This window comes from Eutrigla gurnardus (genome assembly GCF_963514095.1).
Source record: "Eutrigla gurnardus genome assembly, chromosome: 21".
NCBI classification, from domain to species: Eukaryota; Metazoa; Chordata; class Actinopteri; order Perciformes; family Triglidae; genus Eutrigla; species Eutrigla gurnardus.
In genome coordinates this window covers 19,150,751-19,175,564 of record NC_139932.1, presented here as the reverse complement: position 1 = coordinate 19,175,564, position 24,814 = coordinate 19,150,751, and the positions used below count along the sequence as shown (strand labels likewise).

At 43.7% G+C, this 24,814-nt stretch overlaps 4 protein-coding genes across 6 annotated transcripts in view; 2 read left to right on the top strand and 2 right to left on the bottom strand.

The window, feature by feature from the left end:
- LOC311032533 (anoctamin-4-like) overlaps positions 1-18,775 on the bottom strand; it is a 28,210-nt gene extending 9,435 nt beyond the window's left edge. The window contains exons 1-17 of one of the 2 annotated variants that reach the window (XM_084039404.1): positions 18,531-18,775; positions 16,628-16,702; positions 12,040-12,264; positions 8,144-8,305; positions 7,516-7,682; positions 7,267-7,416; positions 6,689-6,789; positions 6,314-6,358; positions 6,115-6,246; positions 5,369-5,475; positions 4,992-5,047; positions 4,785-4,906; positions 4,413-4,547; positions 4,226-4,322; positions 4,020-4,080; positions 1,139-1,221; positions 480-620 (exon numbers count right to left, since the gene is read on the bottom strand). In XM_084039404.1, coding sequence (XP_083895530.1) covers positions 480-620; positions 1,139-1,221; positions 4,020-4,080; positions 4,226-4,322; positions 4,413-4,547; positions 4,785-4,906; positions 4,992-5,047; positions 5,369-5,475; positions 6,115-6,246; positions 6,314-6,358; positions 6,689-6,789; positions 7,267-7,416; positions 7,516-7,682; positions 8,144-8,305; positions 12,040-12,264; positions 16,628-16,702; positions 18,531-18,762 — 2,091 coding nt within the window. In that variant the 5' untranslated portion in view covers positions 18,763-18,775. Of the gene's footprint in view, positions 1-479; positions 621-1,138; positions 1,222-4,019; positions 4,081-4,225; positions 4,323-4,412; positions 4,548-4,784; positions 4,907-4,991; positions 5,048-5,368; positions 5,476-6,114; positions 6,247-6,313; positions 6,359-6,688; positions 6,790-7,266; positions 7,417-7,515; positions 7,683-8,143; positions 8,306-10,971; positions 11,099-12,039; positions 12,265-16,627; positions 16,703-18,530 lie in introns of those variants that run through there. The other variant, XM_084039405.1, reaches the window with a different exon arrangement.
- LOC311032187 (uncharacterized protein) overlaps positions 1-24,814 on the top strand; it is a gene marked incomplete at its 3' end in the record, with an annotated part of 228,111 nt that overhangs the window by 6,081 nt on the left and 197,216 nt on the right. The gene's annotated exons all lie outside the window — the stretch shown is intronic.
- LOC311032542 (uncharacterized protein) lies at positions 1,926-4,005 on the top strand. Of its 2 annotated transcripts, none has more exons than XM_084039418.1 (4): positions 1,926-2,124; positions 2,553-2,668; positions 3,035-3,178; positions 3,730-4,005. In XM_084039418.1, exons 2-4 carry the CDS (start codon positions 2,587-2,589, stop codon positions 3,900-3,902), a joined length of 399 nt encoding a protein of 132 aa, XP_083895544.1. In that variant the 5' UTR covers positions 1,926-2,124; positions 2,553-2,586; the 3' UTR covers positions 3,903-4,005. The 2 variants fall into 2 exon arrangements, with proteins under 2 accessions (XP_083895544.1, XP_083895545.1); XM_084039419.1 differs by having other exon boundaries at positions 1,929-2,124; positions 2,553-2,653; positions 3,730-4,004.
- LOC311032051 (techylectin-5A-like) lies at positions 20,558-23,334 on the bottom strand. Its single transcript, XM_084038659.1, has 7 exons — positions 23,209-23,334; positions 23,016-23,104; positions 22,886-22,913; positions 22,711-22,802; positions 22,378-22,495; positions 21,943-22,128; positions 20,558-21,171 (listed from the first exon to the last, which is right to left on the bottom strand). Exons 2-7 carry the CDS (start codon positions 23,082-23,084, stop codon positions 20,873-20,875), a joined length of 792 nt encoding a protein of 263 aa, XP_083894785.1. The 5' UTR covers positions 23,085-23,104; positions 23,209-23,334; the 3' UTR covers positions 20,558-20,872.

Genomic DNA, 24,814 nt, shown 5'->3' with positions numbered 1-24,814 from the left:
CAACTCAATAGACAAATGAGTCGCTTCTAAGATAGTAAAATATAAAATACTGAAAGTAATAAATATTTGTGTTTTTTAAAAGTGACAAAAAATTGACTGTTTTTGTCAATGGAGTCTTGTGAGGAGAGCTTATCAACATATTCTGTATGTGAATAAAATAATATATTATATATAATAATTCTCCTAATCCCCCGTTGGTTTTATCTTAATCCCTTGAATGCACGTAGCATCGGGTGTCATGTGTCCATCATGGAGCCTATAAATAGCAGCGACTGCTGCAGAGACATTAAGCCGGATGTCAGTGCATGTAAATGTGTGTGAAGAAAGGGGCTCTATATTAATAAAAAGGCCTTTTGCAAAAGGATATTTAAACCTAAAATCAAGAAACGTGGCTTCCGTTGACATAAATAAGCCTCTTAGACGGACTAATCACATAGATGAGAGTGGCACATCTGCTACTTCACCCCAGAAGAACTCACCATGAAGAAGATCCCGGATGTGGAGACGATGAGGCGACTGTATTTGTCGCTGAAAGCCTGGTGAGGTTCAGGCTTCCCAGATATGGGGTTCATCCTCTCCTTCTTGGAGTATTTGACTTCAAACTGGGGCCGAACTTCATCCTTTTAAGACACGTGAGATAAAAACTTGTAAATGAAAGACTCTTATTAGGTATTTCTGGTTCCAAACGCAGCGTCAGAGAGGTTTTATAATCAGCCTGAGACTCTGAGCCACTTTCACACCCACAACCTGAAGTCTTCCAAAGAACACGTCCACCGGTGTGATTGACAGACGGAGGTTTGGAGGTTGATCCACATAAGACAGGCTTTATAAACCCACGAGGAGCTCTGGCGACGGCCAAATAGCAGCGTGACAACTGTGAATGCGTTTCTGATGAGTCATGCATTGATTTTTGAGACGGACTCCCCTCGGTGCAGACCTTCTTTAAATATACATGCAAGCACGGAGCAAAGAAAAGGTATCGGTGGAGGAACATTTCTAAAGGGCAGAGTTGCTGTGGAGGCAGAAATATTATTATTATCGGAGTTTTGGCTTGAAAAGGCAACAAATTAGCTTGATGAATATACGACGAAAAATAGAAGATGGCAGCAACTTTTCCTCGCCACATGAGGTACTTCACCTCCTCCTCCTCCCAGTCGATGAGGTCCCAGTCGTAGGCGAGGACGGCTCGGCGCCTTTTCCAGAACTCCAGGAAGACGGTTGCTGAAACAGAAGAACACATATATATTGTATATTTACGTTTATCTAATATGGATTAGTACGATACTGTTGTAAAATGATGCCATCGCTGCAGCCTTATGGGACATGTCAACTATATAAAAAGTCCCTTTTTTAAAAATTAAAGGTGGATTCAAGAGATTCTAATGTCTCCTCGCGGTCCGCTAGTCGTCCGTTCAGGGCGCTGAAATTAAAAAAACTTGCGGCAGTGGGAGGGTGGTACATTTGGAGGGGGGTTGAGCATTGTTGTTGAGTTTAAATACCAGCAATCGTTTTCCAGAAAGAATGTTTTATCCAATCCAACACTTATATCCACTCTCCTCTGCTTGCTCTGTTTTGGTCTCCACCAACACCTTCTGGCTCGTTAGCAGCTAAATGCTCCACTGTGCTAACAGCTAACTCGCAGGTATCAACTTTGTTTTGTCGTGCGTTAAACAGCTTCCTGTTTGTCTGTGAAGCTGAGGGCCATAAAACCAAAACAATGGGCTGAAGGACACTAAAAGAGCCAAGATATCGGGTATTTCACCTTTTTTTTCATTGTAATTTTTTTTCTGTCCATATTGCCATATATCTGTCGTCTGCATGTTTATGCACAACTCAAAATAAAGAGACAGTGACCAGGCATTAAAGGGAGGTATTGCCGAACAAAGTCCTCCGGATAGATTACTTATTGCCGCCACTCGACTGAACTTCTTTCAAACAACTGCTTGCAGTTTGTTTTCCACGTCCTGTTAGACATGTTTTGAATGTGAAGGAGCTCAGCAGGCGAGCAAGAACTTCCGAGGAGCCCCAACGAAGGGAATTTAACTGATTCTGTCTCGGCTGCAGCCCAAACACAGAATCACATTCGTTCGGACGGCTTCGGCAGCAAACAGCAGCTTCTCTCAGGTCAGTACGTTATTGTACGTCCGTTTTCTTTCAGAATGGTTGAAGTTTGCAGACTCAGACACATCTGTGCAGCTGTGAAAACATCTTTTACTCCACACAGATCTTATGTTTTAGTGTTTTTCAGTGATGGACGACCTTCAACCTCAACATTCAAATATAGATTTTACAAGTTTACATTTCAACAGACTTTTATTTGTCACGTTTGCATTGAGCTTAGAGGTCTGTAACTTATTAAAGGATGTTAAATGTGTTTTTTTTAGGAGGGGGTTCTGGAGTTAAAAGACCAGATACTGACTTTAATTATCTGAGTCTTCTTATCTCCATTTGATATCACACTGACGCGATTCAATTAAGATACCCTGAGTATTTCTGTCAGTATCCCGATCACGTCTCTGGACGCCGAGATAAATCAGACAATTGTGTCACAGGGAAGCTGGTGGAGCAGCCAAAGGGATCCGACTGATGGGGTTTCTCCAGAACCAAACCCTGACTCAGCCAGAGGTCACCCACTGGGAGTCACCGGCACACGGTCTGTCGTCAGCTGGTACTAAAAATACAGGACCGCCTCCTTTTATCTGCAATATCACCATAAAACATTTACACGTGTGAAACGATCGGGTTTCCACTGCCTGATGTCTGAATACGTCTGCCAGCTGCATTATTAATACGCTCTAATGCAACAGAGCTGTTACGAGCAGCGAGAGCCTGCAGCACTTATATGTCCATAAATAAAACAAATCACTTTATTGGATTTATGTATTTAAGCTTTTTGGCTCCGTTACATTGAAGCATTTTTTTTTTTTTAAAGGACATAAAGTACATTTCTGCAGGCCTTTTTAGGTTTGAATGGAAAAGTCCTCTAAAGCACATTCCTCAGAAGCACTTCTGTCCTCTTCCTCACCCTCAACAGTTAACAACGGCGTGGTCGTGCTGGGCGCGTTGACCTTTGCCCTCCAGCTGTGTTTAGTTCTGCTCTTCGTGCTGAGATGCTGCAGATTTGACAACAAAGTAAAAGAGTTTCTCAAACATCCAGAGACTGTGAACAAACTCACCGGTGAGCTTTTACTGCACGTTCATTTGAATTTGAAATGATTTTCAATCATGAATCTTGTTGTTTTTGTTTTTGAGAAACTGCAACTTTGATTTCAAGCCTCCAGATCTGATTTTGTAGCTTATTCTTTATCCATATCAGAGATGATGACATTTAATACTGTTTAGATGGCATCAGGGCTGCCCATTTCCTTTTATTTTTCATTTTAAGCTTCTATTAATGTTTTTTGAATAAAGCTTTGAATGTCGTTGTTGTATTTTATGACTTAATTAACCTAAAACAACACATTTTTTAAGGTGCTGTTTGAAAATGTAGTTTTTGAAAGACACCAAAAAATATGTGTGGATACATTTAAAATGAATTGTCTAGTTATTGGAAATGTTTGAATCACAGAAGTCAGGAGCAATCCTATAAATAGTATAATAGTAATATTAGTTTAGCCTCCTCTTTATATGCAACTGTTTAAAAATAATGAATATTCATGGAAAAGGAATCATTTAAATGTCATTTGTATGAATGAAGCTTTAAAGCTAATTATTTTTTCCGTCCCTCAGCTCCTTTATCTGTCCACGTAAACATCTGTACACAAGCCAGCTGTCAGCTACTCGATGATGACGACGGTGCCGCTGCTTCGTCGTCTTCTTCGTCTGCAGCACTCGAGGAATATGAACCCACCACAAAGTCTCTGTTTGGACCCCCCATACCCTGGGACCTGGTCCAGCACTGACATCCTTTTATCTGTGTCATCTAATACGTCTCTTTGTGTACTTGAGTGTGTAATTAAACAATGAAGTTAAAGCTGCACTACGCCGCGTTTTGGGGTCTTTCAGCCTGTTGGACTTACCCCAAACAGCCATGAACACGGCGAAGAACACGGTGGCGCCGTTGTCAAAGAGATGAGTGACCTGACGGGAAGAAAATTCAATAATAAATAACAGATTCATGCAGAGTCGAAAGTGACAAATCGATACACATTAACAAAAGAGCAAACATCAGTTGGGGATGCGGTAGTGTGCCGTTGCCGTGGCGACAGTACCGTGGCGACAGTACCTTGGCGTAGATGCAGCTGTCCGACAGTCTCAGGTAGGGGCAGTACTGGTCACAGATGGGGCACATGATGATGTCGGTGCTCTGGCAGATTTCTTTACTGGAGAACAACATGTGACCCGTCAAACGCTGGTAACGTTGGGAAAGGATGTTTAACAGCCAATGTTTTATTTAGAGGAGGTGTGTTTACCTGACCTGGCAGTACTCCAGCGTGACGAGGCCGTACAGGAAGACCAGCAGGCCGACCAGCGCCGCCGGAAACAGCATCCCCGTGTACCAGCCGAGCCAGGCGAAGTACAGGCCGATCTTCTCCCCGAAGTACCTCCTGAAACATCAGAGTCCTCCATAATACGTGGAAAAACTACTATCTAAACCACTTTAACCCTCCTGGTATCCTTGAGGTCAATTTGACTCCATTCAATGTTTGACGTCTCTAAATAAAACATCATCTTATTTGCTTCCTATTCGGAGACTCTCACTAATTGAATGGAGGACAAACAGGTTCTGGAGGTTTTAAATTGACCCGAAGGACACATGAGGGCAACAGGAGGGTTAAGGTTACCTGATGAGGTCCAGCGGTTGGTACTTGTACCAGACCCCCCACCAGGCCCAGCACTCGTACAGAAGGTGCCGATGGTTCTCGGCTCCGTGGGTCCTGATGGAGTTCTTGCTGTGGTAGCTGCCCTGTTAAACGTCCACACACACATAAGACAGGAAGCAGTTACGACTCAAACAGAGTGACTGAACTGAATTAACGAACGGGGATTACCTCGTGCAGAGGGAACGCTGCCTCGTATGAGCTGTTGCTCAGCAGACGATTCAGCCCTGGAATCAAAAAAGTCTGATGATGTCGGCTGTTTGAATTTGACACAACAGATGATAGAATCCTGGATAAACGGCTTGAATTTAATTTAATTCTAACAAATGACGTATTCAAATTGGCTCAGACTTTTTTGTTTTTGCTTTTAAGTGACAGCCTCGGCAGGTTGAAACTCTTAGTGAGGCCGTATTAAACCAAAATATTAAAAATAAAATACCTTTCAGGAAACTAAAGTAGCAAAACTAGGGATATGGGGGGACAAATACACTAAAATCTCCTTTTAAAATGATTGAAATGAGCTCACAGTGTCCGAGGGGGAAACTCACCCATCTTATTTTTACCCTCCTCGTATTTGACCCGCTGCAGGATGTGGTGCACGATGCGACTCCTGGTGGCGTTGTTGAAGAAGGTGTCTTTGTTGTGGACGATGAAGCTGCAGTCAAACGACATGTAGATGTTTCTTACGTGGAAAAATAGTTAAAGGAGTCATCACCCGGAAATCGCAATTTCTCTTGTTAAAACATGCATATCTGTGTTTGACCTCAGTTGAAACTTGCCTGAAAGGCTGGAGTTTGAAAGTGGCGCCGTTTTTTCGCTTCTGCTCTTTTTCCGAACAGGAATAGCACACAAGGGTGTGCATTCCTAAAGCACGAGATTTTGATTCTGCGCCTTCGGTGACGTCACCGTGGCGGCTACTTGCATAAGCCCACCCCTCTTTCACCACCCAACCCCGCCCCGTCCGCTACCTGAAATCGCCGAAGCGCCGCCATTATGTTTTGGAGTCTGCATGCAGGCAAGCCCCCCCGGCTCTGTCCTTCCTGCGGCGAATCAACGCGCGCCTCATTACATATTATACAATGCACATCCGGACCAGTCAAAACCTCGCGCGTAATCTCGCGTGATAAAATCGCGGTACGAAAAAGGGTCAGAACAAGCTCAATGTTTGATTAAATTTTTTTTTTTTTTTTCTAATAAGTTTTACGAATTGATCCAAAGCGATCCAAGGGGGGCTGGATACGTATAAAACCAGGTGATGACTCCTTTAAATGGATACGCTCAGATAAAAACTCACTGGTGTATCCTCGACCGACTGAAGGGGGCGGTAAAGCTCTCGTTCTCCTCCAGGTCGGGCAGCGCCTCGTTGTCAAACTTCATGGGCTTACGAGGAAGCCAGCCGCGGAACTTGTTGATGCGTTTCTCCATCCTGCAACAACAGTTTTCCATCAACAAGAGTTCGGCCTCGTCGGCTGACCTCTGACCCGAACACTCACCTGCTCATGAACTTGTGCCGCCGGTGCATGTAGAAGATTTTCCTCCTGGAAAACACAAATATGAACTTAGATTAGTACAGAAATTAATTGTACTTTTGTTTTCAAGATCACTACTTTCACTGCTAATATTGAAAATAAGACAGATGTTTTAAGGGAAGCCACAGGGGGCAGTGTGGAGCAGTGTTTTTATGAATGGGCCCTTATTATTGTTTGTATTGTGCAAATGTTTTATGAGCGAGGAAATCTATTCAACATGATTTTACACCTTCGGTGAGACACGGTGGATGTAAATATAACTTTAATAAAAACTGCATAGGGTACCTTTAAGGTAGTTTTCTCATTCTAAGAGACTCTTAGGAGTGTTTCCTGTCTCACCTGAAAGGCATGCGGATGTTCATGAGCTCGGCGTAGCGACAGAGAACCTCCCACGGCGCATGAAGCTTCAGAAAAATCACGTCGCTGTTTGTTAACGAGGCCTGAGAGAAAACAAACACACACGGATTTCAGCAAAGACGACGAGATAGTTAAACCAGAGACGAATACACATCGATTCATCATCAGCTCCTCCTCGGGAGAATGAAGGTGCAGAAATCAGGACTTAAGACATAAGTTTGTGTTCTGTGTTCAGTCAGACCTCATCAGACCACATCAGACCTCATCAGACCACATCAGACCTCATCAGACCTCATCAGACCGGCACAAAGGGGCTCGGAGCGTTTTTAAAGACTCTGACGCAGATCGGTATTGATGTTGCCCATTACGAACGCAGAGCAATCACCGCAACATCAACCGTTGCTCATTGCCCATGATTCTTACTTTACACTGAAATACTGGCAAATAATGAAAAGATGAAATAAGAAAAAATAAATTATCTCAGATTTAACCCTCCATCATAAAACTTGTAGTGGACTCCTCGTCGCCATGGCGATATATAAGCGGCGGGCGTTCTTTACCTCCTTCTCCATCTGTAAGCCCTCGGCACGAACGTTGCGCTCAAATATCTCCCTCTTCTCCGACTGCGAGCTGGACTTCCTGTAGACCAGGATGTAGTCGATGCGGCTCTTCCTGTCGCTGAAGCAGAGGCCGCTGGACTTGCTCCGCCCCTGACGGACAGACAGACAGACAGGCAGACAGACAGGCATCAGGATCATTGACCAATGGAGAGGAGGAGTCTGATATGGAGAGAGATCCGGGGTCCTGACCTCTGGGAGACCAGAATCTGACTTGGTGTTGTCGTCGAGGGCGCTGCTGTCGGTCGCCGGGTTCAGCAGCGTGGAGTCGTCGTCTCTGGACGGGCTGCTCACGCCCTCCGACCTTCTGACGCCCTCCGACCTTCCTCTCTGCAACAGCACGTTGACGTCCTTCACAGCTGGAGGGACGATTCATTACTTAATTATGACAAAATAAACTTCCGTGTTGACAGGAAACACACGTTTGTGCTCGTTAAATACATATAGCGCCTTTTCAAATAAACTTCCCACATTTTTGACCTTGTTAGGTTTTAGGCAACAAAAACACTTTGTTAGGATCAGGGTCGTTAGGGTCACTTTAAGATACATAAAGAAAGTAAGGTCACACGAGTCATTATTGGTATCACACCGGTCTCCATTTATTTGACCTCCCTGACCTCCCTTTCTCACTCTTTGTATGACACCATTATTAGATTTTTTTTTCACTAAGACGCTTGTTCACAAAAATATTAGTTTCATAATGAAAATGCAAATTCATAGCCGTGTGTTTGAGTTCCACTTTATGCATATTTTGATGATGATGGGGAGAAATGTGAGGATGCAGGTTTACGATCACAATAAAAGGGTTTCTGGGTCTCACCGAGGGGGGGCGCGTCATCCTGGGTGCTGGAGTCCTCGGCCTTGGACGAGGACTCCTCCATGATCTCCGGCCTCCCGCGGGGGGGGAAGGCGAGCGGTCGGCCTCGGCGTCGGTGGGGGCTCCGCCACCGGGACTCAGACCCATGTAGAGATACACTCACACCTGCAGCACAAAGACATAATCTGATGTGTTTTTCATTTTTCTGTCAAGATTTTATCCTTTTAGAGGAAGGATTTTAAAAAAAAAAAAACATTAAATGTTAATCGAGGTAATCATGAAAATCTAATGAAATAGATATGAATACATAACGATCGAGTTAGAGGCGTTAAAAAAAGAGTATCATGTAATAAAAGTATCATGTAATATAAAAACATTAAAATATGGGTTTTTCAGGGAGACCTTATGATTTAAAGATTGTTTGATTATTTCATCAAAAGATTTGTTTCATAAACAAATGTAAAATGATTCCAGTTTGTTTTAGTGCCATTTTTAGGATTAATTATGGGGAGAATATCGTGATTGTTTTGGCGTGGGATAACCGTCTCGTTCCTCGTCTTCTACGACACAGTGAGCATCTTCAAATTAGTTTCTTTTATTTAGGAATGAATTTATAACACAAACTGAATTATTTCCACTGAAGACACGAGAGAAGCAGAAAAAAGCTCCGTGCAACAAATGAAATGAAAAAAAAATGAGAGTAAGACTGCAGAGAGAAAAAGATGGGTGATTTCTATTATTATTTTTGTATGTATTATTATTATTACTTTGTTTTTTATTTATTTCATTTTTTACTTTAATATTTTTTATTTTCTCTTGGGTTCTCTGTCCGGGAATGTTCTGTTATATTAAAATGTAACTAAAAAAAAGTAAAAAAAAGTAAAAAGGGGAGAAGCTGCTGTAACCTCAGCTCAGTAACTTTTAACGGCTGACCTTGGACGACCTTGAAGAGACTCCACGCGAGCTAATTGGGTCTTTTGGGGACACGCTGAGCAGAATCAGCTGATAAATCATCCGTCTGACTCCGGTGGAGGTGGGCGGCTGTCTTGGAGGTGCTGGATTTTCATTTGTGACATTAAAGGTGACTCAGCTACATTTTTCTGCTGAGTCGTAGTACCGGGCACAGAGAGCGTCTCGGCTCTTAATCAGCCGTTCGGATCATCGGAGGACCAATCGGATCGCACGGCGTCCTGGTCGTAACCCAGGGAAGTGCTTCCTATAAATATTGGCTCTCGGAGGACTGACTCGCCACACACACACACACACACACACACACACACACACACACACACACATCAGCGGCGAGACGGCGGCCGATCAAACAATGTATCCGTCAAACGTCTGTAACCGGAGCAGCGAGGTCAAGCGGTGCTGAGGCTTTGGCAGATCGCACAACTCAGTCACAGCAAATATAAACTTCAAGTCAATATGTGCCGGAAGATAATACTAAAATAAAATCAATATCTTTGTATTTTTTGATCAAAATACATTCCTGGAAAACGTGTGCTCACGTCAGAGAGTAACAACCGATTTCAACCAATAATATCACCAATCAATCTGCGGTTTTGGCTCCTCCACAGATGAAATATCTCACGACATCAGATTTCAGACTTTATCCACCCTTACGACACTCTTTAACGCTAAAATTAAAAGTACAGCTGGTCACTACAAATCTGACTTATACACAACCGCCGGAGGTGAACGGGATGAACATATAATCAAAGATACATCCAATAGATGTAAATAATCACTTATCTGATTATAGCATCAATAACTGAAATCGTTTTGAATCAGGGCCTCGAGTATTTGGAGCAAGTGGCTCATAAACAGAAAAAGCTTCAGTGTGCCGGATTCATGTTTAATCAGCTGTTCACACGTTTCGCTGCTCATGTATTTTTCAGGTTGAAGCTCGTGTTTCTGGAGAGCATCCTTATGAAATGAACGTCACGCTGGGTTGAAGAAGAAACTCATGTTTCAAATTTAAATGGGATCCATCGAATAAAGGAAAAACTCCTAAAAAACCCTTTAAATCAAGAGAGAAATAGGATCATTTTCTCATTGACTTCCATGCAATCTGACTTCTTTTGCAACCAGAGGGGTCGCCCCCTGATGGCCAGCAGAGAGAATGCAAGTTTAAGGCACTTCAGCTTTTCCTACCAGCACTTTAATGGAAGACATTATGTCTCATTATGTCACATCAAAGTTATTAACTATACTTGATTTAACTTTTTAATAAATAAAAACATTAATGAATTAAATAAATGTGTTGTCCTGTTTTAGTTTGTGAGACAATAAAAACACAATGTGGCGTAACACAAGCCTGGTGATGACGGCTTACACTGAGGAGGGAATAAAAGATTGGGGGGGGTTGCCGAGGCGATCGGGTGTCATTCACTTGTGAGGAGGAATCGCTCCCATCATGCCCTAATGCTCTATGGAGGGGGGGGGGGGGGGGGGGGGGGGCAGAAATGCAGCATGGAGGATGAGGAAGTGTGTGTGTGTGTGTGTGTGTGTGTGTGTGTGTGTGTGTGTGTGTGTGTGTGTGAAGGTCAAACGCTTGCATGGTCACGGGGGTTGAGTGTGTGAAAGAGATGAAGCAGCGTAAAGAGGAGTGTGAGCACACACAGCAACACATGATAGAGAGAGAGGGGGAGAGAGAGAGAGGGGGGGGGAGAGAGAGAGAGGGGGAGAGAGAGAGAGAGAGAGAGAGAGAGAGGGGGGGGGAGAGAGAGAGAGAGAGAGAGAGGGGGGGGGGGGGAGAGAGAGAGAGAGCACTGCAGCAAAACATCCAAACGTCCACCTGGATGAACCTCCTTGGACTTGAAACTCACCGTGTGAAGGTGGAGCGAGGCAGCTTCACCCCTCAGAGGGGGGAGAGAGAGTATGGAGGGGGGAGGTGGGAGGTGCTCCCCCAGCAGCCAAAACAGCCAGAAGATTTTTTTTCTCCCCCAAAATCACACACACAGCGGTCACCCCTCCCTCCCACTCTCTCCCCTTCCTTCAACCCCAACGTGTGAATGACTTCGCCGAGGAAAACAAACGCGACGTCCCACCGGGGAAAACCAGCATCCCCACTTTTTACTCCTTAAGTCCTCATCAACGCATCAGCGACATCACTGCACACACACACACACACACACACACACACACAGCGGGATCCGTCATGGTGGCGACGCTACGACCCGAAGCTCTTCTCTGGAGGAGAAAAAAAAACACACAAGCATGAGCAGGATGTTTATAGCGATGAGAGAGAGAGGGAGAGAGAGGGAGGGAGGGAGGTGCATGCCATTCATCCGTCTTCCCCCGGCAGCCAATCAGAGGTTAAGCTCCTCTGTCGGCGGCCAATCAGAAAAGAGGGCCGGCTGTGGCTGGTGTTGCTGTCGTCCGAAACAATGACAGTTGGGCACTGATGACAGTTTGTACCTTTTTTGATGGAGACTCAAGGGCAACGCACACACACACACACACACACACACACACACACACACACACACACAGGTATTATAGGATAGGTTCACGTTTTTTACTATTAAAAATAATTTATTGGAAAAGATCTCTTTAGATTCCTGCAGGATGGAGTCACTACATTTTAATTTAGCATTTTTGCATTTCCTGTTCCTTCGTCTTGATGTCTTTTAAGGGTTTTTTGTTCGATGCCTGAAATAAGATCTAAGCTTATGATATTTGTGTTTTGATCTATGACATAAAATACATGAGTAAAAACATCTCTGGTCAGTTTTGAAGCTTTGACGTGTCTTCCAAAAGTGGCTAAATTAAATAGTCATAATCATCCTCCTGAACAAACTGTGTAAAGGAAAGTAGGAGAATGTTGGAGACCTTTTGACCTTTCAAAGTAAAAGTCATTTTCTAAATTTGAATGTCAGTCGTTAGGTACGTACTGGTGCTACTGTCGCAGAGCGTCTCCTGACTGGCGCTGCAGGTGGGCAGCGGCGTGACGGACAGCGACGCCGGGCACGACAGCGGCTCCAGGTGCTCGCTGAGGGGCGGGACGGCGGACGCCTCGGAGCGCACGCAGTCCGGACTGGGGAGGTTCTGGGCGCTCGCCGGGAAAGGGCTCTCCCAGTGGGAGAAGCCGATGGCCACCTGACCCCCGAGGTCGAACCCTGCCAGAGAAGAAGAAAGAGACATCAGCAGGAATATTATTCAAATGTGTTTTCCTGTGTTGTGTCAGGTGTCACGATGAAAGAAGACACTGAAAGCATCACAGTTATCTTCTTAGCAACGCTGCCCTCTAGTGGTGAAAGCTGAAATCACCATTAAAACACCTAACTTCCACTGTCATCGGGCATTACCCAGCATTCCACTGTCTTCACAGATTTTAGGAAGCGCTTAACAGCTCTCACCCGTTACAACCTCTACAAACTAATAATGATGAGATTTTTCAGGTCAAAATGACTTAAAGGACAACAAATGACTATTTTATTTGATTCATATTAAGATAATTGGTGAGTTTTCATGGCGGTTGTGCTCAGATGGGACAGGAAGCGGTTATTAGACGACATAGTCAGGACCCCTCTGATAGAAGAGGACCGGGACAGACCTTGGATGTGGTCCTCACAGGGCCCCGAGACCGTTGACCCGGAACTCCTCCCCTCCGGCGGGTCAAAAACAAGACTGTAAATGTAGTTTTCTCTCCTCAGACACATCGCTGTCACACGGCACGTTGAGGTCACTTGTAACGGCCCGACTGTCGTTGCATTTCCACCATGCTTTTTGACGGTACTTAAGCCATATAAAGTTAAGCTAAATGGGATTTTTTCCCTTCTATAAACTCGTTGAACTCTTCTCTTAAATGTCCTGGTGATGCCTCTCAGACCTAAACAGAATAAAACGTTCAGCAGCGTGTTTTACAGCTGTCTCCATCGCCTCTTATTGAATATATTGAATATATATACATTATTTTAGACACGCTTTACTGTTATTCAGTCCGACATAAAAGATTCACTCATTCACTAAAGGGTTATTTCGTTTCCATGATCCCCGTTTGGGATATTTAATATCTGAACAGTACTGTGAGCTGTGTTCTCGTTATGTAACACACCGGGGTGGGTGGGGTGGGGGGGGCAGGTAGGACCAGGGAACACCCCCCTCCTGCTTCCCTGTGAAACACAAAGCCAAGCAGATTTCCAGAGAATGAACAAGCGGCCGGATCGATGGTGGAGTCGTGGAAGGCCCGGCGGTCTCCGAGTCTCTTCCCTCACACGGACACATCTCAGCCCGAGGACGAGACTCGGAGGTAAATCTGAGCAGCACGTCTCATCCCAGCTGGTTTACAGCCTCAAATTCTCCTGAAGTGGTTTTTCAGCGTCCCCGAACAATAATGCTGAAGTCAGCAATCGCAAACAACTAGAACGAGGAGAGACAACTTTATTTTCTCTGAATTTGTACAGTAGAATAAAAACCTGACTGATGCTCAGAAAGGAGAAGAGGATCGTGTTTGTGAACGTTTTCTGTATTTTACTGTAAATACTCGATGCAGGGATAAAGAGCAACACTAGTTTATCTAAACATCTGCACATGAAAATGAGACTCTTTTAGCTGAAAAACAACTGTATGTTTCAGAGAGATACACCGATCATCTTTATTTCTTTAAGAATTGGATTATTATCTTCTGACTTTATTTTTTGCCTCAAATCAAATAATGTTCCCGTAATTTGTTGCACGCTCCAAGAGTTGTAGTTTATCTCCAGAACTTTTTTGGTGCAAGGAAGTATGTGACATCACAACTTCCCAAAATGAGAACAAAAACAAAATGCAGAAAAGCTGGTGTGAAATAAGTAAAACACTGAGAGAAAACGTTTATTATGAAGCTGAATCAGAAAATAAATAGAAAGCTGCCGACGCTGGATTTTAAACTTTCACTGAGTGATTTTTGGAACTGGGTTACACAGAAACCTGGTCTGGCTGTTTCAGGAAAGCCATTGAGATGTGCACTGAACCAACGGTCCTAAACATCCCATGAAAGTCACCTGGAAAGGCAGGCGGGGGGGCGGAGGAGGTAATCCACACCTGGCTCGTATCCGAACGACCTCCAAAACTCTCGGCGCACGCAGCCTTCAGGGACATAATGTGTTCTAAGCAAATACGCACATCGCAGTCATCAGAAATAAAAAGTGCCTGCGTGGCTTTCTGAGGAGAACGAGGCCCTCGGAGGTTAGACCACGGATACAGGACCACAGATACAGGACCAGGGGTGCAGGACTGGGGTGCAGGACCAGGGGTACAGGACCAGGGGTGCAGGACTGGTGCAGGACCAGGGGTACAGGACCAAGGGTGCAGGTGCGGGTATCTAGGCCACAGTCATCATAGAGGCTGCAGGACGGCACCTTATAAAACACCTTATATAATATGTTGAAACCGATTTGAAAGTACAAAGCTTCATTTACAACCAAATCATTACATTTTTTATTGAGTTTAAAGCCATTTCTTTATGCACAGTTGCAGATAAAGATCAGGCTACACTAATATAAGTCGTATATTATTCGTTAAAAAAAACAACATTTTCACTACGGTAAGAAAAAAGCGGTTTGCTCTCTCGCTTGCATCATAATATATATTTATATAATCAAAAATGACCCAAAATAAAAATCGATTTTGGCTCCAACACTAATACAGTCAATTAATTAAATGTAACTTGTTACAAAACAAAGAATTTTATTCAAATTCAAATGTTTGAGGATTTTTTAAATTAAAATAATATATCATATACTAGCAACATGTTAAAAAAAATCTTCAAAATGAAAAGGAATGACAATTCACGTGTAAAGTTTGATTTAGGAAGATTTATAATGAATCTTATATTCCAGAACGTATACTCAACACGCTTGGAAAGGGAGGGGCGAGTTTAGGATCAACCTAAAATCCTGCACACTGGTCCTTTAATGCAACAAAACTTGTGTAAACAAGAAGTGGCCGGGATTTTAAGGGTTGCCTGTTTAGAAACAGTCCTCTTTGTTACGGCAATAAAAGCATGTTTTTAAAAGAAAAAGAAACCAAGACGCTCGAGCTGATATTAAAACTGACAAATGTCAATAAACGTATGAATACCTGAAAGTATTCTCTCATGAAATTCAATCAAATAAAAATAATGCCGAGTCAGCATACCGCTGTACTGGCTGAGAGACGACGTTAGTGATGCAACAAGAATAATCCCAGCTCATTCACAGCTGAAAGGCCTGAACTGAACTCTCGGGTCTCTGGATGTGGATCAGCGATCAATGCTGTGGACCTTCACCCTTCACTGCATCTCGGCCTCGGGACGAAGGCTCTACATCTCCGTCTATCAGCCGCACAAACTGCAGTAAATCCCGACAACAACAACAACAGCTGGGAGCTGGAATTAATGGAAGATCATCATCGATCCTTTAAAGAACCTCCAGCTGCTGACTTGTGTTTTTCCTCTCAAACAAAGGCTTTTAAATCACCGATCTGTGATGTCAGAGTGGGGAGGCGAGGCTATACATCTTTCCCTTAAACCAAGAGGGGCGAGTCTCAATAAGCAGAGCCTCTCTCCCTCAGCACATCATTAGTTGTTTTTATGTAGCACACAGAAGAAGAAGAAGAAGAAGAAGAAGAAGAGAGGAACACCTGCATGCAGCAGCTGCAGCCTCAGCTGAACCCAAAGTCTTATCATCATCCAGCTCAGCCTCTATCTCTCTCTCTCTCCCTCTCTCTCTCTTCAATGAGAAAATGTCAAGTCGACGTTTGAATATTGCAAAAAAAAAAGGTTGCATTTTTGTGACAGACGGGATAATTATTTCCTGTCAGCCAGCGCTGAAATCCAAACAAAGTGACGTCGGGGGAAATCTTTTAATTTTCTTATCGCTTAGCAAATTCCACATTCAAGAAGAAGAAGCTAAATGGAATCCAGCCATCTTGGCGTTCAGCCACGTTGGTCCAACAGTGTCGACGCTGCGTTTTTTTTTTTTTTTTAACTCTTTCTCCGTGTGGGCGAGAGATGTAAAAGGTTATGTCAGCTTTCAGTTTCCTTCCGAGACGCAACTTTGAAGTAATAAAACCGTGAATATGTGAGGTAGCGAAGTGTATCCAGGTTGCTAGGCAACTCAGAAACTCATGTAGGTCTAAACCTCCTATTCATTCTTATTGGAGTCAATAAAAACATCTTAAATAGGTTTTCCTTTCTTAATATATGACCCTTACGTTGCCAATAGAATGAAAATGTGACGAATCGTGTTTTGAGTTATTCCTTTAAATTTTGGAATACCGTGATTTAAAAAAAAAACAGAAAAAGAAGAATAACATGGTGAATTTTTAGGTCAAATCCTAATTTAATGTGAGAAAATCTGTTTTGGGAGAGGAGGATGGATGAAGCAAACACAGGACTTTCACGCAGGAGAGCGCTGTTCCAAGTCAACAATTATATTAACTTCCGTTACCTTAAGTTGAATAACATGCATAGTTATTATATCTAGTTATAGGACTTAAACATGCGTGACATCAGCTTACCGATGGTGATCTGACTGACGCAGCTGTAGAAGGTTCCCGATGACACGTTGTAGCTGCTGCTGCTGGGCTCGCGGTCTACGGCGGGCGGAGAGGTCACACGTAAGGGTCACTGTGGCATCAACTCAGAGTGCAGCAATGCAACATCGCGTTGAGCAATAAAACCCATCATCCTGCAACGTTCCTCACATCGAGATACACAAGGGGGGAGAAGGAAAAAACCCTTGACCTTGGCAGAATTACGGGAGTAGAACTCATGCGTCTGGCAGCTTTAGTGCCGTCGTCTAGCGTTTTATAATGGGAATGAAATCATCCGGCGTGAATAACGTTCTCTACATTAGCAGCGTTGTTGAGGATGAGAGCAGAAATCCCTTCATTGACCCTGACACCCTGGACCCGTACTGGTCTGGAGACTCCACAACCCCCAACCCTTTAATTAACGGGCTATTAATTGGTGATCTCTGATTGGTCACTGGATGGGAAGATTAGAAGTTTGACGGCTGAGTGAATGGATTATCTCATCAGTGTATGAATGTGTGTTCATGGTGACATGAAGTCTGAAGTTCTTTGAGTGATCGGAAAGACCAGAAAAGCTAAATAATATACATTTACTATGTGGAATGTGTTAAATGGCCAATCCATAATAACTGATTATTACTTCATCCACATCATCTGCATAACTTTTTCTCCATTTATTAAAGTTTGGCTTGTAAAATGTCACAAAGTAGTGAAAAACAGTTTCCTTGTCGAGGTTTTTGTACCGACCAAACGTCCGAAATCCAACAAGATTCAGTTACAACAGAGAAAATCAACAAATCCAATCAAATTAGAGAAGCGAATGTTTGAGTGACTGTATATTGAACAGTGCAGCTTTAAGATGTGATGAGTTTCTACCAGGATACATATAAACGTGTGTCTGATTACCATCACGGATAATCAATAATAACTCAGAAACAATGAAGGCCTTGATGAGGAACGCTGCTTGTCATCACTGAGGTCCAGTGACAGGAAGAAGCTGGAGGTTCACAGATGAATCTCAGCAGAGGAGTTCTGTGGTTCTGCAGTCTCTACTTACTGTGACATTTACTTTTTATTTATTTTTTACAGTGGACTCAGACCTGAAGGCAAAATAACTTTTGCAGGAAACTCTCACCTGCTTAACGAGAGCAACTGCATTGTGGGTAGACATTCATCACCTCCATGTTCGGAGCTTAGAAAACCTGCAGGTGTCATTTGTTACTGAAGTTACGTGGATTTGAACGAACCGTATCGGATCCGTAATTTATATCCGATGTTACGATCTTAAAGGAACGAATGCTGTTAGAGGTCAAGCGTGGGTTTTTAAAGGTCGATGGAGTTTGGAGAAAGAAAAGGAAGCGATTCATCGGCCGATATTCATCAAGGGCTGATAGTGTCACGTTACATATTTAAGGGATAACAGAAACAGGTTGGATATCCTGTTAAATGTTAGACTGCAATATTAGGATGTTACTTGAAAAAGGAGAATGTGTGGGAGTGTGTGTGTGTGTGTGTGTGTGTGTGTGTGTGTGTGTGTGTGTGTGTGTGTGTGTGTGTGTGTGTGTGTGTTCCAAACACACTCTTTTTAAGTTCTCATGGAAAACCCACATTCCCAGCAACACCCACTTAGAGGCTCCTGCTGAATTAAAATGATAAATATATCTAAATGAAGGACCCTGGTGGTCACCATACACTGACTTCAAAGCATCTGCCACACAGAAATGATTATTCATGTGTCTGTATTGATAACCCACTGAGGGAGTTGCTCCATTCATTCTTTATGTGTGAGAATATATTAAACAGAATAAACAGCAGATACAACATCCAGTGTGAAAAGTCCAGCTTGTCTACTCTGGTCCCCCCCGTGCTGCGTAGGCTGCCTCTGTACCTGCGGATCCCGAGGAGAGGCGCGTCTCGGCGGCGCGGCGCGGACTGCGCGGGCTCCCCGGACAGACCCGCACCGGCAGCCCCTCTTCACACTGCAAACAGATGACCTGGTTCTCCGGGTTCTCCGGTCCGACCTTGCCGCAGCCCACGTGCTCCCCGCCCGCCTGGATCTTCATGCCGGCGGCGATCTGCCGGACGAGCCGCACGTCCGATCCCGCCTCGTGCACCAGCATCCTCCTTCCCCGGTCGTCGGTCGGTCACGGCTATTACGCGTGCATGGCTCCGGTGTGAGACTTTAATCTACGGGGGGGGTCCATCATGTCAGCCTCTCTCTCTCTCTCTCTCTCTCTCTCTCTCTCTCTCTCTCTCTCTCTCTCTCTCTCTCTCTCTCTCTCTCCCGGCTGAGGGATGTTGCGGTCTTTACGCGCGCGACTGCAGGCGTGGCTGCTTCACGTGCTCGCTGAGGTCGCGGTGTTCAAGTATAATAAGATTATAAGTGTGTGACCGAGATCAAGGAAGTCATAAAGATAATAACACACATTTAATGAACAAGTCACAAAGTAGTTTTGAAGTAGACGAATGACGTAGGAATACTGGGGCGGAAGTAACGAGTTCCACCTACATTTACTGGCGTTACTGAAATAAAGTGGTGCAATTAAATAAAGAGACAATAAATCACATTTTAAGGCACTTAAAACTAACGACAGCACTCATTATTTTAATACGGATTAAAGTCATGACATGCAATAAAAACAAATTGGCTCTGGCAGTAATGAGAGAGGACGTCGTCATGGAAACGTCATACATTATTTTGTGGACTACGGTTTTGAGGCCTTGAATTCAGCATTTTGGCCTTCGCCATGTTGGATTGTTGCAACCAGTGAAAGGATGTGACCATATTTGGACAGTGGGGGAGCGACGGGTGGTTCAGCACCCCTTACTGGATCTGGATCCATGTGGATTCTGGTGTGAAGCTGCTAACACAGTTAGCTTCTATAATTCAAGGTCAACTTTACAGTTAAAAAGAGACTTTTAGGTAACGGGTATCTTCCAAACATTTTTGCATCAAGGTGTTTTACTAGAAGAAGCTGGAGTTTCACGTGCAGCGGTTCCGCTCCAATCACGAACAAAGAAAAGCTGCTGCACCCATTGATTTCCCTCCTGATTCCTTTCTGAAATATCAACCACAAAAAAGCATGGAGAACACTTACAAAAGTGCAGCATTTGAGTCAATTTAAAGCCAGTAAAAGCTGAGTCCAAAGAACCCAGTGTATAATCTCTGGCTTCCTCCGAGGAAGGCCCCGTGGCTCGGGGGAAATAGCCCAGATCTGTCGAGTAATAACTCAGCTGCTGCAGAGGATCCTCTATGGTGTTCCACATTAAGAAAGCGGGTGTAGACCAGATTCTGCTGAGCCAAGTCCAAGCTGCTGTCTGCTAACCAAACAGTCCTAATATGGTATCGCAGATTATAGCATCGTGCACTGGCTCCACAGGATTTTACGATACTTACAATTTAATTCGCTGTTAAAGCTTCAAAGCCCACGGGCCCAAATTCCCTCAAATCCTAAACCGGCTCCTCGGCTGCAACTTTGCATCCTTTCAGGTGAACAGTATGTTTCTAATAATAAATAATATTCTACTCTCACCTCAAATATGAATGTTCTGTGGCTCCAGAGAACAGAAACAGAATCCTTTCATGATGACGCAACAATAACATATTATTCACACACTTTCATGTTGATAAAGGTCGTCGTATAAAAAAAAAAACGTTAATGAATATGTATTTCTACTTATGTCTCATGATGAAAATAAAATGCACTTGAACAGGTCTTGTTTCATGCATGTGTTATTGAAATATTAGGACGTCAACATTCAGGCTCCCTCGTGTGGCTCAAATGTGTACTGCAGATATAATCTTGAAGACCATGTCCTGTGACCTTCCTGATAGATAACCTCTTAGTGCTCCTAGTGGCATGTGATCATCAATGCCCCCCCCCCCCCCCCGAAAGCAACCAATCAGAGTCTCTATTTTATTATTTATCATTATTTACTTTATTTGCATTTGTTTTTCAAATTGTTGTTTAAAGAAATACCTTAATGATGACATCATCAACCATTTAACATGTCTTCCTCTGAATGTTTTTACTCTTTTTGACCTGTTGGCATGGAAACATGTGGAAAGCATTCAAGAATATTCAATCTTCAAAGGCAGAAAGTGTGAAATGAAAAGCAAAGCCATATATATGAATATGATTTGCGTATTAAAACAATAATGATTCCTTTTGCTAAACGGGAGCAGTGTGCTACAGGAACGCTGTGACGTCAGACGTGGTTTGGTTCCTCTCACGCAGTCTTGATCATCATCCTGCTGGCCTTCATGGAGTACGGCGCGGGACCCTTCCAGGTGAGCCAGTGGACGCCGGACGCCCAGCCGATGTGCTGACCGCGCGGATGCCAGGCGCCGTTCAGGCTGGCGGAGCCGCAGCGGCTGTACCACCAACCGCCGCCCTCCGTAGAGACGCAGTCCCGCTGGAGGATGTCGCCGAAGAGGCACGGGGTGCAGCCATCGTTGTCGCGGTCCACGGTGCTGAAGCCGAAGCCGTTCTGGTCGATGCCTGGATAGGCTCCGCGGATGGCGTCGCCTTTTGGGCGGGAAACAGTTGGAAACCGTTTAAAGGAAGTTTGGATTTTAAAATGGCAACAAAAAAAACTTTGACCACCAGATGATGGCGCCTTCGGTTGACGTCACAGGACGTCTAATGACGCTAACAAGTCATGTGACTTTTACTAATTTCCTCCTCCACCATGAAGCAGAATTTCATGCACATTTTTTACCACATCACAAGCTCGGTTCACGTTAGCACACTCGCACATATACAGGCTCGCCCATGAAGTTGGAATAATAGAGTGGCGAACCTCAAAATGAATTTCTGATGCATGTATTCCTATGGCCAGACTGAAAGTATTTGCTGGTCCCGTTTGAATTGTGCCATGAATTTCATATGTTGTTTGTGGTTTTTAAAGATAATTTTTTTTTAAATACGATTTATGGCCAAGAAGTTTGATAATGGTAGGTTTTGTGTGAGACCGCTTTGTGAACTACAGCTCTTCGCTGCTCTCAATGAGAGTCTAGCATGGGAGTCTAGCGGAAGGGGCGGGACTTCACCACTCTAGAGCAAATGTCTTGTCTTTTATAGCGCCAAACAAATGTTATGCACAAATTAATTTCACCTGCACACATAATGTAATCATTGCACCTGGTCAAAAGTGATGATTGATGCATTTAAACAGGAATAAACAGGATTGTGTCTGAAAACAGAAGGTGCGTTTTATTACTTCTTCATTTGAAGATGAAGATCTAAAATGACTCTGAAAGTCAAATAACCGTTTTGTGTCAGAGAAGCCTGCTGTACCTGCGTCTCCGCTGAATTGCCCAACATTCAGTTTGTAAGCGTCCTTCTCCTCGCCCACTTTGAAGTCCTTGTACTCGGCGAAAGCAGTGCCGTTGTCGTGGTCCCACAGGTCGACCCTCAGGGTCCACTTCTTGGTGCTGACGCCAGTCAGAGAGGACACTGTCCTCAGCCCGAGCCAGTGGTCCTCTGGGGGGGAATCGAACAGAGGTTTCTCTCATTTAACGTCATGCGTCTGATTTTTGACCTGTCGGCCTACGACTTGTCAATCATCCTTTCATTCATGCAATTACAGGTGGAATCCAAATGTCTGTTCTATTGTTTTTAACAAAGAGCTTTCTGTTGATGTTTAAATCCACTGTGTGGTTACGGAGGGCGTGCCGCGGTCGTCACAAGCTCCGTTTAACCCCCACGCCCATCCACACACTCTTCACTTACTCGCCAAGTCTCCAAATCCCATTTGATATGCTTTCCACTTCTTTTCAAAGGACAGGGCTGGTCCGCTACGCCTCTGAAACACCGTCCAGCCTCCGTCTGGTCGCATCTCACAGTACACCTGAGCAGGTAAACGTAGAGCACGGGCTACATTAGCTTTATATTTCTTTTATTATGATATTTCTATCATTTCAGTGGACAAAAATGACACAAAAGAAGAGAAAAGTACATATTAAGATCCAGTATTTGTTTAGACAGGCCTAGCAACAGTAACTAAGGGCGTTGGGCTTTGCAAACCCTCAATTACAAGCATCACACATCAGGTTCTTTTATTACCTTGATCGGGATCTTGAATTCAGGAGGCAGGATCACATAAACCCCGCTGCAGGATTCTGGTGAGCGGATCTGGATCTCAGTGCAGTCGGTTCCTGAGGAAACAACATCCAGTCTGAATACATGACGTCTTGTATTTGCATGAGATTGTGAGGCAGAAATAACTTTCACTGCATACCTTGAGGAGAAAGTATATCCTGGGGTTTCTAGCAAAAACAACACAGAAACAGTTTTGCATTCAGACTTTCAAACAAAATAACTTTTTAAAGTGAGACATGGAGGAGGAGAGTTGATGGAGTTTGTTTTACCTCAGATTGTTCTGTGCAGCTGAAAAGAAACGCCGAGATGAGCACACAGCACTGAACCCAGCTCGTCATGATGGCTGCTGTTTAAAGGCCTGAAAGCACAATAGAAAAACAACATTTTATACAGAATCCATCGTATCATTAGAACAAATAAGAACAGCCTTCATTCCCTGGTACAAAATAGGACGAGGCTTACCTGTGTGTTGGTTGAAGCTCGTATGTCGGTGCAAAGTCTACAACAAGGGTGGCGCTTTTATCCCCGACGCCTGAACCACCACGCCTCCTTCCCTCTGTCGCAACTCCTCCTTTTTCAGAAGTTTCATCAAATACTTCCAGCAGGTTAGACAACATGCCGCAGTCGACTCCAGCAAGAAATACCTGCCGCTGTAATGAGTGTCCTCATGCCTGTGAAACATTATGGGATGGAAAGCTGCTCCTTGATTTTTGTCAAGAATCGCAATGAATCTTTTGATATTCGTGATCCCCAGAGGATGAAGTCTATTAATATTCATTCTTGACAACTGTTGGAAAGTATGACTTGCAGGCTGGTATGAGGATGTGGCGAGGCGGTTTGCACAACCAAGGAAGATGCAGAAGACAAAGATTTAAATATTAATCTACTGTTAATCAAAGAAAAGAAGAAGAAGAAGAAGAAGAAGGAGGAGGAGAGGAAATGCAAAACTGCAGAATCATTTAACCGTCATTTTTAAAAATTCACTGCATTTGATGAACTACAGATCTATTTAGTATAACAGCCCGTTTTACATTAATAACTTGAATATTAATCCTTAATTAATGAGCGGGGAGAGTGGATTCTTTTTAGGTTTTTCAACACTTGTTTTTCGAGAAAAACATCTCACTATCACACAATACCACACATCCTGTTTTTCCTGTGTGGGCTTCTTGTGTAACTTGTTGATCAGGGCCAGGAGACAGACTTGTTCTCCTTTTGCAGATAAAACTCTGAAAGAAAAGACCTGTCTTAACCCTTCAAAGTTTTTAGAATCTTATTTTGACCTCTGTCTTGATCTCAGGTAGCCCAGAATTCATGGATTCTAATTGGTTTATTTACTTCTGGTCCTTATATGCACCATATGATCAACATGACCCTTCAAAGACCAGCAGGTGCCTGTCAGACATGGCATATTCAGATTCACAGTTTCAAGATGACCTAAAACCACCATTTTGCTTGACTTGATCCACATGGATGGATCTAAATATAGCCGATACAGATCAAATTTGAACCGGAACAGCCTCAATGTACAAAAAGTTGAGGCAAACTAATTGAAAGTTTAACATTTAAAAAATGTAAACATTTTTTGTGTATTTAGGGTCACTTTAGGAAAAGTCATCAAATTTTATTCTGAAAGAATTGAGGGTTTAACTGTCAAATGTTAAAACGGGTTCATTTTGGGTTCAGTGTATGTGTGTGTGTGTGTGTGTGTGTGTGTGTGTGTGTGTGTGTGTGTGTGTGTGTGTGTGTGTGTATGTGTGTGTGGTTTCATAATATGCAACACTAAATAAGCACATGGGTCCCTGAGAAGAATATATGGACCAATCAGGTGTGACAATGTGCTTTTATTTGGCACTTCCTTCTCCTCTCTACCAGTTTTGGGAATGTGATTGGCCTGAAGTCACATGACCACGTATCCAGCCCAGCTGTGGGCGCCCCATTGGCTGGAACGTGGGTGGATGCATCTGACTGGTTGTCGTTTTATATTTTCAAACGGTTTGGGATGACTCTGATGGAGGCCACAAGCTGAAACACATTGGCCTGTTGCTGTGGTTTCACCTCTTTTGGT

Coding starts and splice junctions, on each gene's coding strand:
- LOC311032542 (XM_084039418.1), top strand. CDS start 2,587: ATGGGGTTTCTCCAGAACCAAACCCTGACTCAGCCAGAGGTCACCCAC. Junction 2,669..3,034: donor ACACGGTCTGTCGTCAGCTG/GTACTAAAAATA, acceptor CACCCTCAACAG/TTAACAACGGCGTGGTCGTG. Junction 3,179..3,729: donor GACTGTGAACAAACTCACCG/GTGAGCTTTTAC, acceptor TCCGTCCCTCAG/CTCCTTTATCTGTCCACGTA.
- LOC311032051 (XM_084038659.1), bottom strand. CDS start 23,084: ATGACGAGCTGGGTTCAGTGCTGTGTGCTCATCTCGGCGTTTCTTTTC. Junction 22,496..22,710: donor AATTCAAGATCCCGATCAAG/GTAATAAAAGAA, acceptor TTACCTGCTCAG/GTGTACTGTGAGATGCGACC. Junction 22,129..22,377: donor GGGATTTGGAGACTTGGCGA/GTAAGTGAAGAG, acceptor ATTCCCCCCCAG/AGGACCACTGGCTCGGGCTG.